This window comes from Rhyacophila brunnea, unplaced genomic scaffold (genome assembly GCF_057557595.1).
Source record: "Rhyacophila brunnea isolate RB1 unplaced genomic scaffold, BYU_Rbru_1.0 scaffold_16, whole genome shotgun sequence".
Taxonomy (NCBI): Eukaryota; Metazoa; Arthropoda; class Insecta; order Trichoptera; family Rhyacophilidae; genus Rhyacophila; species Rhyacophila brunnea.
The window spans coordinates 30997270-31013946 of record NW_028232816.1 but is presented as its reverse complement, the minus strand read 5'-3'; the positions used below and the strand labels follow the sequence as shown (position 1 = coordinate 31013946).

The 16677-nt window shown below is 35.0% G+C and overlaps 1 protein-coding gene and 1 non-coding gene across 4 annotated transcripts; both read right to left on the bottom strand.

Moving 5' to 3' along the window:
• Positions 1 to 3373: 3373 nt before the first annotated feature.
• On the bottom strand, positions 3374 to 14554 carry LOC147074634 (uncharacterized). 3 transcript variants are annotated; one of them, XM_085943754.1, is made up of 4 exons: positions 14166 to 14543; positions 10321 to 10552; positions 7063 to 7301; positions 3374 to 3870 (listed from the first exon to the last, which is right to left on the bottom strand). In XM_085943754.1, the coding sequence occupies exons 2-4, from the start codon at positions 10537 to 10539 to the stop codon at positions 3564 to 3566; spliced, it is 765 nt and encodes a 254-aa protein (XP_085799880.1). In that variant the 5' UTR covers positions 10540 to 10552; positions 14166 to 14543; the 3' UTR covers positions 3374 to 3563. The 3 variants fall into 3 exon arrangements, with proteins under 3 accessions (XP_085799880.1, XP_085799883.1, XP_085799882.1); XM_085943757.1 differs by having other exon boundaries at positions 3380 to 3870; positions 7063 to 7241; positions 14166 to 14554; XM_085943756.1 differs by lacking the exon at positions 14166 to 14543 and adding an exon at positions 11402 to 11577 and having other exon boundaries at positions 3380 to 3870.
• A 1652-nt stretch (positions 14555 to 16206) lies between these two features.
• On the bottom strand, positions 16207 to 16325 carry LOC147074633 (5S ribosomal RNA). Its single transcript, XR_015070331.1, has one exon. It is a non-coding gene; the product is annotated as a 5S ribosomal RNA (ribosomal RNA).
• Between the last annotated feature and the right edge of the window lie 352 nt (positions 16326 to 16677).

The following is a 16677-nucleotide window of genomic DNA, read 5'->3' as shown; positions in this document are numbered from 1 at the left end:
TCTTTTAAATCGATCTCCACTAGCGGATCAGAGTACATGTTAACTGACTCTTCAATTGTGTCACAATGAATAGTATTTAATATCTAAATAGCAGTTTTCACTTTAAATATTCGAGGTTAAATAACCAGTTATATATATTATTGATAACTGCACAATTGATAACCTTCTGTAGTTGATTCCTGGTCTTGGCTGCATTTTTTATTATTATTAATTTTGATGGTATTAGCTGCAAAGTCTACTCTATTCTCTATTCTCATCTTTCATGGTACAAGAATATTTACGCTGTTCCTGATAATCCTAGTATATATTGTACGACAAAAATAAATTCAGCGATAACATTTTAATAAGACTTTTAGTGACGTACCTACCTGTCATGGCGGCAACGCGTGGTAGAGGCGTTTTTAAATAGGGTATCGGTTCTTCTTTCATATTATGCAACTCCTTGTCTTCTTCGCAATAAACCAAAAATATACTAATAATAATTCTAACATCACTCCTGACCATTTTAGAGATAATGTTATTATAAAAAACTTCAAAGTACGTAAATTGACAGATCAGTACACAACGGGAGCGTAAAATGAAAAGATAAATAATTTGGTAAGTCCCTGTTAGAAGAAAATTACCATTTTGAATTGCTATGTCTTATCAAATACTCGGAATTTTACTTTGTCGTGTATACAAAGTAATAGCGCCTGTATATGTGCGTGGATTTACTTGCAGCAATAGTGTGTATTTTAAACTATCGCGATAATAACTACTTTTTACACGTAAAATTGCTGACTCTCTCTCTCAATCGCATTCTTTAAAGCGAGGCGCGATGTTGTCATTTTATAGTACTATTTAACTTAACAGGTCATGAAAATCGGTTAACCTCAAAATGAGTCTGCGCGGTGTAGTTCGTTTTTTTACCGGCAGGTTCGCCACTATCGTTCTACTGCACAGGCGCAGATATCGAACAAATCCCAACTGTTGCGTGAAAATTCAGAAGCTTCTGAACTTTTTTGATTCATGCATGCAATCTTGCAACTTGTGTGTGAGTGGAGGTTTCTATTAACAGATTTTGTTTTTTCGAGAAATGGATGTCAGCCACTTGCTCAACCTATTAGGTCCATGCTCTGACTCATACACACATTGGAAAGTACTTGTCTGACCCAGTATTCCAACCTGGAACCCACGACGCTATAGGTCGACGCTTAAGTCGCGCGGCCATCGTGGGACTGTTGGGCTTAGCGTGTATGAGTTTAAAACCCATACATGTTTGCACGTGCATTTTCTTGTTATGGCTGCGATAATACGTACTGTCAGCAGTAATTTCATGCACGTGTAAACGGGGTATAACATAACATAGATTTGTAATCAATATTCAAACTCAATTGACTAATAAACAGCACTTGCAACAAGTTAGAATTCTTATGACTGGATCACTTTATTTTGTTTTTATTAAAATTTATTATAATAAAATATTCAATAAGAAATATGCTATACGATACACGAAATAACAAATACGAAGACAATATCTGTATTTGCATTTAGTAGCCTCACGAGAAATATTTAATAGCCAATACAAAGTATACCATTATGTAAATATTTTATTTTCCGATACGAGAATAATTGAATTTAAAGTAGGTACTTTTAGTAAGTAGGTTTTTTAAGTAATTAAATGCAGTATTTATGTGAGAAATATCAAACACTAAATGTTGTTAGTCACTTTCACGTTAATTTTATGTACTATGTATCTTCAATTGATAATAAAAAAGTTTTATAACGCAGTGTTTATCATTTATACGTGTATATAATATGAAGCGCCTAGTTTCAAAAGCCCCTAAAACGATTTTAGGTAGTTCTGAGAAAAATGAGAAAAACGATTTTAGGTAGTTTTGAGAAAAATGAGAAAAAATCATATCTATTAAATCTGTGAACTTTATGTATTTATTTTTTAATTCGTTACATTTTAAAGATTATTTTGGCTTTTCATTTTAGCGGTATTTGAAAAGCACACCCTACCATTTTAGCGGGTTTTGAAATTTACCATAATTTTTGATTGATACGTATAATTGGCGAATTTGGGCGTTTTTTAAAGTTCAATCGTTAGCCATCCTATAGGTCACAAAAATATCCATCTAACTACATATCTAACTCAAAAATTTTCAAAAACCGTTTTAGGGGCTTTTGAAACTAGGCGCTTCATATATTATACTCTATGTGTCGTTAGTACGGAATATTTTTTAATATATGTCCATTATCTGGAGTCCCTATGAGGGTTCCTATAAGCTTGTTTTAGAGCGTGTCCAGAATAATTATTTACACCGACATCTTTATTTTCATGTAGGATATATTATTTGATAATTTCTAAGACGAGTAGGTATTTTATCACACAAGATCTGCTACGGCCGCCATCTTGGAAAATTGCAAACTATTTTTAGTGTTTAGCTACGTAACACCTTACTAACAGTTAAAAAAAAATCAAAAATTGTTTTTACTAAAATTTGAAGAAAATTAAAAATAATTACAAACTTTTTATACTTAAATTTTCTGTTGAATTATTATGCTCAATATGCTCAAACTTGTACTTGATATGAAGTAAATAAAAAACAAACAAACAAACAAATATAGAATACTGAAATGTCATTTTGACATTTCATTTTGATTTCCATAGTAACGCACGCATATATTAATAATTTAGTTGCTATGACCACCCACTTTCCATACAAAACAGAATTAACTGAAAATGAATTCAATTCTACTTAAAGATGGCTAAAAGAATGCATTGTCATCGTGTTCTGGTATATTCTAAAAGTTTCAAATGTCTAGCTAGTCGGGAAGTTAGTTAAAAATCGATTGCAAGATTTGTACTGGACAAACAACCACCGGACAAACAAGAATACGAGCTAATAAAAACGTAGATATAAATTATACTTATCTTGTTTGCAACGATTACGGAACTGTAGGGTAGGAATAAAGTAGTGTAAACAACCAATTTCCAGCCATTAATGAGATGTAGATGAAAAACTACAAATCATCTGCCATTTTCGTGTGTTGCGATGTAATAGAGTTTATTAAAAGCTTTAAATGGAGATGGGCTGGACATATAGCTCGAAGAAGAGACAATCGTTGGACAAATCTAGTCATCCAGTGGTATCCAAGAAGTACAAAATGTCCACAAGGTAGACCTAGAGGCCGCTGGATTGATGAAATAATAAAGTTCTGCGGAAGTTTGTGGCAACGCAATACACAGGACCGAGAGAAGTGGAAGCAGCTTGAAGAAGCCTTCATCCAGCAGTGGATAGATTCAGGCTGATGATGACGATGACGATGATAATGACATAATAATAATATTATGTATATTGGAATTGACTGAAATAATATTGAATGTGCGTTTAGTTTACGTAACAAACTTTAATGCATAATAATATTATGATACAGACGTAGGTAAATATTAAAAATAGCAAATTCTTTAACACGTGTTTAAGTAATTCTATTTTCTCACTATTCTCCACAACCACAAGATATTCACAATGTTTTCAAAATCTGCTCAAAAACTATTTCGTTTAACCTCTCAAATCCTAGGCATGAACGTCTATTTTGTCTTCCGACGCCATCTTTTTACTGAGAGCTTTTATAAGTATTTTTGCATATCCTTTTCTTTGGTATTCATTAGCCGTTTGCAAAATTCCAATACCGAGTAGTTGATTTTTTAATATCCACGAACAAAGAGTATTGGTAGATTTCTCGTAGACTCCAAAACCACCATTGTAGGTGATAATCTGTCGAAGAAATTCAGTGGACCCAGAATAACGATGTGGCCAGACTGAATTGATTCTTTCAATGTCTTCTACTCTCAGTGGGGACACGTATGCATCATCAGGACATCTGGAAAAAAATGTTGTTTATTAATTGATAGTATGATATATTGTATTTACCAGTAGCGAATGGTGGAGGTAGGCTGTTAAGATCCACCATAAATAGTGCACAATAAACTTTGTTAGTCATACGTATTTGTTTTTATTGAACTACGACTACAAGCAGTGACGTCCCGTGGGGGTAGGCAGATTGAGCGTCGCTTGGGGGCGGCAGTTACTCGAAGGGCGGCAAATCGAGGAGAATCATTAAATATATATAGGAATAGTTACCTAAACTTAGTAATAACGGAAATATCTTTCCATTAAAATACAGCTCACTGGTTGGAAACAAAATGTATTAGTTTGAATAAACGGTTTAACAGGATTGTATTTTTTTCGTTGGGTTCGCGATGTCTAGTTTACTTCCGTTGTCTTTGGACATCACTCCTTGATGACCAGCAATGACACGTGCAGATTTGCGAATTATATTTGAATTATAGGTAGGTACAAACTCAGGTACCTACCTAATTAATTTATCCAAATATTTTTTTCAGTCATTCGCGAGTTTTGAAAGTTGTCAGGTGTATTTTTAAATGTATCTGAAACCGTAGATTCGCAATATTGTCTATTGATGTAGAGATGACATTTAAGTTAAATTTTGTAGGATATTATATTTTGTTAATAATGTATTTATTAGATAGGTATTGAAGTCATGAAAGGATAATAAAAAATACTGCATGTATAGGTAATGGGATGGCATTTTGACGCTGCCTATGGACGGCATTTTGTCTAGGGACGTCACTGACTACAAGTAGTAATACTAAAGTATATCAATATTCTATTCGTCATGTTAATTCACCCATGTGACGGCAGGCTGTCAATGACAATTAAAGGAAAGGTAACACAATGAGATCGAAGATTTTCGACAAATTTGTAGTAGGTACCTACATCTCTCTACCATAGCATTAGGGCGGAGGGTGAAGGTAGGCTGTTAAGAACCGCCATAAGTACTCTACACTAAACTTTGTCAGTCATACGTATTTGTTTTCATTGAAATAAATTATTTACAGATGATATTGGTTAGTTTTTAAAAATCAATTAAACCCTGCCTAACTAAGCCAAAGTAGTTTTGGTATAATTTGGGCGATACTACGAAATTGTACACTTTTTTTTATTAAAATTTATTTGTTTTAGTCGGATTAAAAATACATACCTATTACACATACTGTTGGTTCATTTTTTAAATCCATTAAGCCCTGCCTAAACCAAACAATAATAGACAAAACATATTATAAAGTATCAAAATTAATGTATGGTTCAATTGCATAATTTTAGATATTTTATAGATAGACGAGTATTTTTTGACTATTAAGTTTCTATTATGGCTTGGTTTCGCAGGGTTTAATTGTATTTTAAAAATTAACCAACACCATCTGTAAATTGTTATTATTTCAATGAAAAGAAATACATATGACAAGTTTAGTGTGCGCTATTTATGGCTGATCTTAACAACCTACCTCCACCCTTCGCCACTGATATTTAGTGGACAACACGACCCAAGAAAAAGCTAGATATATCGTATTAAGGAGGACTGCAAAGGTTGTCTTGGCCGAAAAATGATATACCTAATACCTCGAGACTACGAACTACGTATCAGTGGGGGATTGTCCTCTATGTCTGAGTCATGTTTTATCAGAGAACAGATAATAAATAGAATTTTGATAGGCTATATATATATCAATACAGTAAATTTTGATGCAGGGTTTTGAATGTGTGAGTGTCCTACGAAAATGAACTACGCATTATATACGTGCAATAGTGTGTGTAATACACCAATATTAAAAGAGCTTCAATGCATATACAGAGAGCAACAATTGTCAGTCTTCGACGTATGACATATTCTTGACACGTGTTTAAATTTATCCCGTATTCTTCCTTACTAGAGATCGGTTGCCTGCTTCTCCTTACTCGTTAGATATTTCAGTTTCCATTATTTATCCTGTGTTTTACATTTCTTTCGATATTCTGTTCGCCTGGAAAGGTTAGTAGGAACCTCCCCCTCCCCCTTGGGTTTGCCCGGATCGTTGAAGATCTTACAAAGATTAGCTCATAAAAAGTCCGCCGAAACGGAGTCATTGAGTCTTATTTTCCCCCACCCTTTTCGCCTACTGAGCGGCAAAATTTTAGAAAAGTCCCTTAGTATATGCCCATTCATCATCCCAATGTTCATGCATTGTCATGTTATTTTATAACATTACACACTATTTTTACGACGGCAACACTACGCAAAAGATCGACCGGACCACGCCTGCGCACGGGATAGTTTGTACGGAGTTCGTGATACTATTTCCGGCGCTATACGAGATAGCGGGCTTTGTACATGAAGGTGAAGCAGGAGTCGAGCTCTCAGTCTTGATCGTTCGAAGGAAGCAGACGTCTTGGCCAGTTCCGAGCCTCGGACCCGGGGGCACAGGGCTTTCGATTTCCTGACGTTTTGGAGACGAGGACGATGGCCATCCGAAGGACGTCCCCCCCACGCCAGGAGATCGGAGGAACTCCACGGTCCCCACACGTTTGAAGACGCACTCCTCGATTCCGTCCTGGAAGGAATCGAGGGCAGCGAAGAGGCTGAAGAGCCTTTTGTGTAATTGGTATTTACGTTACGGTCCACCGAACTAGCTTTTGGGTTTTTTGTTCTAATTTGTTTAAATATTATATCGCATTAGGTGCTCGTGATTCACTTGAGTAATTATACATCTTTATACACTGTAGCCCGCAAATAAACTCCTTTATTAATTATACATTTGTTGAAATTTCTCTACTTGCTTTTTATTTAATTATCCTTATCACTATTGTCTCTATGCATCATCATAGAGTGGCGCTCAAACCGAGATTTTATTATTACTTCCATATTTATTATGCCTTTTTATTAATCTAGGAACATCACACGAATGAGCGAAGTAACCGGACAGGTAACTGAGGTCCTAGAGGTAAAAGTCAACCACCCACGACCCTGCTCCATTTCCCGCGAGTCTCATGCTGTCCCTATCCTATCCCGTTCCATATCCCATATCCACTCCTCTTTTCCCTACGTGACAATCCGATCAATTGCCACCATTCCCACCTATTCCCTACATCCCCATCCCATCCTTCCTAAATACCCCTGTCAAAATCCATATATGACAGCATGTATACAAAATATTAATCACATAAAAAAACTCACTCAATGTTAAATAATCGTGCTTTGTCACTCGAAATCCAATAATAATGACTTGTAATTTGATATTCAGATTTCAAACCCATTGACCTCAACGACTGGTCAACGTATTTCCAGTGCTCGGAGTGGACTGCGTATAAGAAATGGCCTTTTCTCCAATCGATGTGTTTTGTTTCCGTGAGACTCTGTTTTAGCAACTCGCAATTATTTTCGGTCGTAAATATGTAAAGAGTTGGGAGGCTGGTCTAAACAAACAAAGATTCATAATAATTATTGCAAAGTTAGTATGTAACATCATTTTTTTAGATGGTAAGTTGTTAAAACTGTTTTTCGTTAAAGGTCCATGTTTTGTGTGAAGTTCGTAGAATATTACCATTTTTGGGTATATTAGACAGCTAATTCTGAATAATTTTTAGACTTTGTAGGAAATTGTAATAAGTATTGGTACTTATGTCTAGGGCCCGGATTTATATGCTAGTGCATGTTTTGTTAGGGTGTATGCACAGCTACGAGAGTTGCACAGAAATCCATTTTGAAATACACAGAATCCAAAAATAAAATTTTATTGTGCATATAAATGCATATTTGAGACGTTGGAGCATATTTCGGAGATTAGTGCATATTTTAGGGCTTTTGCATTTATATTTTTAGTTTCTTTAAATTATCATTATCGAAATATAACTAAACTAGGTAGGTAGGTAGTTCAAATGCACTTGCATTTTTTTTAAATGGCATCCCCGAGTTTATTCATTGTCTATGCCATAGAGACAATAGACTCTATGAAATCAAATTGATAGCCGACAACATCGTCACATTATATTAGTCTATGTCGTTTCTGTTTTTTTCTTTTTTTTGAATAATTGTATTTAAATTATATTGCATTTCTTATTCAATTGTAGGTACTTAGGTACTTGTAAAAAAAACTATTTTGAAAATAAAACTGTATGTAACTTTATATTGATTATTTGTGTTTTTTTTTTGTTATTGTATATTATTTATTAAAATTATTAATTTGTTGTTCGATTTTTATCAGTAATATTGGCCATAGAGGGTGTATCTACAATGTTTTCCATAAAAAACTGTCAATTTTTAACTGCATATTTTTTTAGTTTTTAGTGCATTTTTTAATGATTTTAAGCGCATATGTGCATGCATATATTCATGTTTTTGGTGCATACAAATCCGGGCCCTACTTATGTCATTATGAGTCCTTTTCTTTTTTTCATCTTATAAATTTACATTTTGTTGTCACATAAAATAATATTATATCATTACCAAATAATGAGAGAAAGAGAAGATACGTATCCACACGCTTTAAACTGATGCGGAGATCCCCTCACAGTCACACATTAGGCTCTTTGTAAGAGTAGAAAAATAGTTTAACGATGAGTGGAATGAGTGCCCAAAATAAGACAAAAACTTGTAGTTTTCCGATGAATGAAAAATTATATAGGTATTTTTTTATTTGTGTTGATGAGAGATAATTTTTTAGTTTAAGAATGACAATGGAAGACTGTCGAAGGTAACTAACTGCCAGTTTTGATACCGGATAATAGATGACAAACTGCTCGAAGTTGGACATGCCTGGTTTACTATATTGGGATGGTTTCTAGGGTATTTATATTTCTTACGTAAAATAGTTAATAGCCATTCCAATGGTAATTAACAATAGTATGTATTCAAATCAGTGGCGCACCCAGGGGTTGGGCCAAGGGGCCCTGGCACCCCCCAAACATGAAAATTATCAGAATGATTTTAAACATTGAAATTGAAAGCCAATAAACTATACCTTTGGGCTTAGACAAATAAAAACACGGCAAAAAATGATTTGTAATTCTCCAGCACCCATTTTAGAAAAATTTCTTAGATTTTGATTTCTAACGCAACACTAATGTCAGGTTTTTTAGAAACCCAATCCTTAATGGAACTGTCAAAAAATTCTCGGTGTCCACCCGAATTCCGGAGTGGTGTAGGTCATGGCTGGGGAGGGCTGAAAAAGCTCTAGCCTGGGGGCCCGGGCTGTGGGGGGCCCGGCGTGTCGGGTTGACTAGATAAGTGAGATAAACACACATCATAAATTAGCTTTAATAGTAAAAAAATCGCCTGCGGAGCTATTATACTTCATGATCACGAACATTTTCAATTACTTATATAATTGTGCAATATATTTATTGATTATTATGTGTCGATACTCGACAGCTCTAATATTAAAGTACTGTATTAAAAACCGCCAATAATTCACTTTATAAGTACCCTTAATTTGAACTAAAACACAATTTTACGTGAGTGTAGTGTTTTACACTGCCTTTAATCTTAGCGGTAGGTAAGGGGGCCGCCAATCCTAGCCTGAGGGCCTGTTTCAGGATGTGGGGACTATGGTGTAGGTAATAGACAAAAGACCGATAAATGAGAAGAAGGAAAAGAGCCTATGAGACTAATTTACATTCTCCTTCTTGGGCCCCCCCCAATATTAAATCCTGGGTGCGCCACTGATTCAAATACACACTAAAACTATAATAAATTACTAATGCAATCATTATTAATAATCAGTGGAAGCTTTATGACAAGCTAATGATGCAGTCGCTGCATCAGAAAGTACTAACCAGGGCTTCAAACCGGAACTGAACTGACAGGCGGAAAACCGTTATTTTCATCTAATCGAAAACCGGAACCGGACCGGGAAAATATCATTTTTTTCGGTTCAGTACGTGTTCAAACACGCGCGTTAACATGATCTTAATTCCCACTTTAGATGTCGTTTAGTTGACGTAGGTGTAACACGTATTACGTCTTCGGTCTTGGCCCTTGGATTCTTAGACTCGTGGGTCACTCACTACTATCCATATTGTACTTTATTTCATTCGTTAATACAGTAGAAAATATTTTTTTAATACAAATAAAAGCATTTAAAAATTTATTACTCGGAGCTGAACTGAACACGGGAAAAAACGTAATTTTTTTCGGAACGAAAACCGGAAACGAACTGATATATATATATATTTTACTCGAACTGAAATGAAAACCGAATCGAAAAAAAATAACGGATCGAATCCCTGGTACCATCACTCATTAGAAAGTAAAAATGTAAAAATACTACGCAACATTACAATTTTATTGCTGTATTTGAACTTTTAACAGTAGTTTATCGCAGGATGATCATTGTCTTAAAGAGAGCTCAAAGCCGGTTTGCACCTGAACCCTTCAGGCATCTTAAACCACCACAAAATAATAATTTTAATTAATTTTATTTTTTATCAAGTTTACCATGGCTGCTTCAATGATGACGGTGCCGTCATCCCATTTCCCATGCGGTGAAAATATTTTACATTCTACAGTTGGATCTTTTTTGGTCCACTCCATATAGTTTTGAATCACGTAATAGGCATAGATTTCAGATGGCCAATTTTTCTTGAAAACGTTTTTCAATGACGGCCAAACATCAACCGGAATCTCTTGTAAAATATCTTCACATTTTGAAGACATACTTTCCTATTTACTAAAATAACAACACAACAACATTAGTTTATATAGGAATTGATTATAATTACACAATTATTATGGAAAACCTTTTTTTCAAAAATTATCCCTCTACAACGAACACGTCAAATCTTTATCAGGAAAATACTTACCAACGTAAAAAATATATAATAATATGTCACAGACTGGAACCCTGTTCCGGACTATTTCTTACATTTCGACCACTTTGTAATAATATTGTGAATATTTTCTAGGACACGGCTTCCTAACCCATTGGACGCCCTAGTGGAATCGATATCGACTATGGAAAGGAAAAAGGGCGTAATCCACACAAATCAAATTTTACAAGAGGCACAAAATCGTTTTTGTTATGGTTTTCTGTCAAAGTTAAGATACAAAATAGACACAACCTTGAAGTTCGTGATAATTAATATTTTGGTTTTAATATCCCTAATCTGATAAATACATTGTTTATAATTATTATACCTGTAGCGGTCAATGTCTTCGGGCCTTTTCAGCATTATTTCGACAGTGTAAGAATTAGCAAGTCATTTAAACTATCGCAAATCGTTGCATCTACGATCAGCATGTTCTACACGCGTCACATTATTCGATGGGATCGAAACGTCTGAGGTGCAATAATGCAGAGGCCAGCAGATGTCTCAATTGCAAACTTTATTAACAATGACTCACAATTTACGGAATATTCATGCATATAATTAGCAGATCATAGTTGATGAGTTAGTCAGTCTAAATACCTAAGTATCAATCATAATCTCCGTCCGATCAGTAAGCTTCGTGTTAGTCACCGAGTTCGGACCTCGGAACAGTATCATAAGTATTGTAACATAAAGCTCTTGTAACATACACTTGTACCGACTATTTAAGCTGCAAATAAAACTCGCTCCTCCATCCATCGGAGCAACCACCAAATCTCGACTTCTCATCGCTCCTCCTGATGACACTTTTTACACCTCCTGGGCATCCCCAATCACAGCGGTCTCTTCCATTCAACAACGAGACCACGCAAAATACCCATGTATAAAAAAATACAGTATCTATAGTCTAAGATAAATTTTTCTCTGGTCGTGTTGAGATAGCAATATTTGTACTATTTTATCTGACAGCTATACAAATATAATATAAATGTTGTTTCTAATTTATTTATATAACCATTACAATTATAATTGTCTGAAGCAGTTAATAATATCCCATCTACTGGAAAAGTATATTCCATTAATTGTTTTATAAAACATTAATAAATTCATCTTGTCTCTAATGGTATTTTTTGATTTAATTACACGTCGAGTAGGTAATTACATTACTAGAATCCTCCAATACCAATTCTTCCCATTTATTTATTCCTACTCTTAGGGAAGGTACAATGTTTTCGGCACATTCAACGTAGGTATATTAATTAATATAGGTATATTATTAGTCCATTCCATGCTCCGTCCCCAGGCCGCAAACAACATGGGTTTTCGGGTCTGGTCCCTTCCTCAGGAACGGAAAAAATACGAATTATTTAGCCAAATATCATATTAGTTTTTCTTCTTCTTCGTCACTCATAATTGGGAATCGTGACCAGGATTATTTGACTGTCAAACAGCTTTCCTAATGATCTACTCCTCTGTGGCACTCATAAATTGGTGCAAATGTCTGGAGCACCCAATATTTGCTTTGATATTCTGATGCGGCATATTTAAAAGATAAAACAAGACAGCGCGGATAATACAAATGGAAATTAACGATTTTAATCATTTTGACTGTTAATATCGTTAGACTCAAAGTGTGGAGTGTCTGGTTATGGTAATCGTAACTGGAAGTATGCGGTATTCCGCGGTCGTAGCGACGAGAGTAGATGGTACAATAGTAGGCGGAGTAAATGTGGAAGTCAGTGGCACCTGCTAGATTTTGTTAACCCCTACCCCGACTTAATAAAAATTAAAAAAAAAAAATTACGGATAAATTTTCAAAACCTAAACCTAACCTAACCTAACCCAACTATTTTTCTGTGTGTGCGCCTGTCCATCCCCCCAATGTCAAGTATCAGGGCGGCTCTCGTGATGCAGTGCATAAGGCGAGGCAAGGCCTTCCACCCGAGAGTTCTAGGTTCGATTCCCGGTGAGGACACAATATTTATGTGATTTTCTCAAAGCCTGGGTGTTTGTGATTGTTCAAAGTCACTAACAACCACCTTGTACAAAAAAGCAAGGACATGGTTATAAATAATTCTAAAAAAATGTCAAGTACCATTGATCTATCTATACCAATGGCATTATTAATGGACAACGCACTCAATACAGTAGCTAGCAAGTAAATTCGCGCATAGCGATATTCGCACATGTATAGATAGACATCACGCAATTTCCATTATGCGATATCACGCATCGAGAATTTATAGCAATATCACCTTTATTGTAATGGCGTTAGAATAGTGTTTCTAGTGTCAATGTTCATTTGAGCGAACCCGTTCGAACCGAACCATTCGGCAGACCCGACAAAAACCATCGGGAATTTATAGCAATATCACCTTTATTGTAATGGCGTTAGAATAGATTATGCCATTCGGCAGACCCGACAAAAAAGTGAGTGTCATTTTTTTCCCAGATGCTTCGTCCATATTAATGTCATTGATCTATACTTATACAATAAATACATATTACCTAAAACATTTTCTTTGACTCTACCCACTATTGTCACGTAAATTGTATGCATGCAGTTCGCCGTATCATAGTTCACCGTGAGCTACTGTATGGGAACAGATGGCTGTATTGCACTGAGATAAAAAAAATAACGCGTTGTTTGTAGAGAATATCACAAGCATTCACTTGTTAACCTACTTTTGAACCATTCAGAACATTATATAAATATATTATATACGACATGATTGTACTTCTAATAAACTTACCTACCTATTTTCAATCTCGGGAGAGAAATTTGTATTGTTAGAGCGGAATGCAGAAACATTTGTCATAACTAAAATTTCCTTAGCAGAAAACACTATGCAAAAACATTGTCCTTAGTTAAGATCATTTCTATTGAAAATAATACCATATTTAAAAATTCTCTTTCCTATAGTTTAGGTAAATTATTTTATAATTGTTAAACGATGACAAAAATATGACAACTGCATTTTATAAATGCAATAACTATAAATACATATTTAATTATAATACTCCTATGTTTCCGTTATAAGTCATTATACGTGATTCCACAGGCACCGCAAGATATTTTTTTTAACATGGTAACACTAGCGCCAAGTGTCATTCTATCATCTGGCATCTTGTATTTCTGCGGGCTGGCGTATAAAAGTAAAATAATATTCTGCAAGTACATGCCAAACGAATTAACACTATCAATATCCATATTGAGACACATTGTTAAATGAATTTGAGTGTATGGACTGTTTTATAGACATGCGAATTTATTTTGACAGCAGCTGTCAGTGGTAAATGGTAATACAGAAGGGGGCGTGTTCATAACAAAAGTAGTCTATGGTTAAGGATTCCTTAACTCTATACTCGGGATTGTCTATAATTAAGTCATGCTTTTCGGCGACTTATCCTTAGGATCGAAATCTTAGATTGTGCATGCCGCTCTTATTATTTATTCGTTAGATACCTACATACCTGTTTGGTTTAATTCACCGTCAGCTGTTGTCCGTAATTGTGGATTGGTGAATGGCCAGGATGATCTGTAGGCTGGGTTGTGTTTCTTTGTTATCGTGCATCAATGATAGGAATATCTAATTGAAGATATTTGGAATTTTCTAACAATGAGTATGAATGGTCTATCACTCTATCACGTGTGTTTAAAAAACTCAAAAGTAAAATAATTTTTTAACGAATTACTAAAAATAAAATCAAATACAGTAAATCACACACTGTACTCTTCGGTGATAATTATTATTAAAGTGATTACTCATTTAAAGAATAATTATTTTTTCTTAGTTATCTTTAAAGAGTGACATTTTTTATAAGTGGGGCACATTAATTAAGTTCCTTATCACAGATAACACCGACATGAATATGGTTTGATAAAATAAAAATTATCAGCGCTCGAAATAGAAAAAAATATGATCCGGAGCGTTGGATAATTTTCCGAAATAATTAAAATATGTGAGTTTTTTTTATTATATACCTTATTTCATCAGACGGACAAATACAATAACAATTTATATAATTCATCACGATTTATATATAAATCCATAAAAAAAAATTTCATTGTCAAGACTAATATAAAATCTTAGTGGAAATTGCATTTCGAAAACTTGATATAAAATGTTGTTTTTGTTTCTCCCCTTCACAGCATGCCTTGCATCAAAAGTCACCGCACGCCACTAATATAACTTATAAAAACTTAAACTTAAAAATAATACTAGCAGTATCACCCGGCGCTGCCCGGGAGTGGAATGGCTTAATATTTTAATATTGCATTTAAATATCTTATAAAGTAGTACATATTCAATTTATTATTTTAAGGCTTTTCTATATAATATGAATTCCATCCATAATATAAATATCCAATCCATCATTCCAGGGTTATTCGATATACAATATTTGTGGCTTTTCCATTTGGTGCGGAAATATATAGATTTTTACTACTCCCCACTCTTGATTCCGCTACATACAATTGTCCGTGAGTGAAGCATTCCGATCTAATGTGGCAGCACTGCGTCGCCCGCGCCGCGTCGGCTCGGTTGGCTCCCTGCCGATTACCGATTCTAATTACACAATTATTTGCATCTAACTTTGCCATTTGACCTCCGATCGAGCTGAAATAAACGCCAATATTTTTTTAAATGTACACATTCTAGCGACATGTTCAATAAAAAATGGGAGTTGCAACATTAAATTCCGCGTTTCAAGGCCCTGTATGTGGCGGCATTTTCCGCAAAAACCGTAAAACTGTCCCCAGGGTGCAACGGGTTAAATCTGAAATTCGAGACTACGCACTTCAGCTCGTCGCCCTCCGACCACTGTCCAAATTTTGTCGAAATCCGACTGCGCGTGTGGATTTTCATAAAGAAAAACCGACACGACTGTACAAAGATCCAAATATATTTTCGAAATTATAGTATAGATTATAATATACCTATAGTATAATAGTATAATATGGTTAGAGCCCTATATTGTATAGCCCGGAATTTTTTATGTAAAAATGGAACGATCTTTATTTGATCATACCTATCTATAATAAATTTGCTGTAGAGAATATTTTAGGTCCTACCTAAAAACTGTTTCTGGTCGTCATTTTTCCAAGATGGCGGCGTTTGACTAAGAGTGCTCACCGACATGAGCACACGACAGGTACGTAATCAATAATTGGCGAATATTGGCGTAATTAATAAATTAAACTTAGGTTTGATATTTCGTAAGGCAATCGAAGCTATTTATTGGTCGGGTTATTGATATTAGACTGCTGCCAGTGAGATATCGGCCTATTTGCATGGAGAGGCTTGCAGCCAACTGCAGCTGCCCAAGACTGGAGCTGAGAAGTCGAACTGAAAGTGGGCTCTGTACAATTTTAATGGTCTTCTCCATCAGCCCTTTGAAAAAAAAATATAACCAATTTACGATAATTATACTTCCCTACCTATCGGTTTGTTGACGTGTTGATTGCGTTCATAAGTATAAAATATTATATAAATCTTGAGAATGCAAAAAAAAGAGCCAACGGCACGCGGTGTTCCCAAGCGGTCACCCATCCAAGTACTATCCGCGCCCAATGTTGCTTAACTTCGGTGATCGGACGAGAACCGGTGCTTTCAACATGGTATGGTCGTTGGCGAACGCTTGAATTTAAAATCAGTATTTGTGGCTCATATGTAAATAATACAATATTCTTATTATCGGGTATTATAACAGGTTTGTAAATCGCTGAATGGTAGCGGTGATCACACGGTGATTGGTAGCGGAGTAATAATCAGCCCAAATTAACAAAAAATACGCTTTCGGTAGAAACTAATAATTAATTTGGCATTCTCGTTTATAATATTAGTGCCCGACATCTATTTGCGTAGTTGTACATTACATTACTGTTACGTAGCAAAACCATATCAGAAAATGGTTTGAATCTGTGATAGTGAAATTAACTCTCACATTTTTGTAAAGGTGGCATCACAAATTTAATAATGTATGA

Bases quoted from the DNA above. Each gene is read 5' to 3' on its own strand.
- LOC147074634 (XM_085943754.1), bottom strand. From the start codon at position 10,539: ATGTCTTCAAAATGTGAAGATATTTTACAAGAGATTCCGGTTGATGTT. The intron at 7,302-10,320 runs GTAAACTTGATA...TTGTTTGTTTAG, and splicing joins TCATCATTGAAGCAGCCATG to ACCAGCCTCCCAACTCTTTA. The intron at 3,871-7,062 runs GTGAGTTTTTTT...ATTTTTTTCCAG, and splicing joins GCACGATTATTTAACATTGA to ATGTCCTGATGATGCATACG.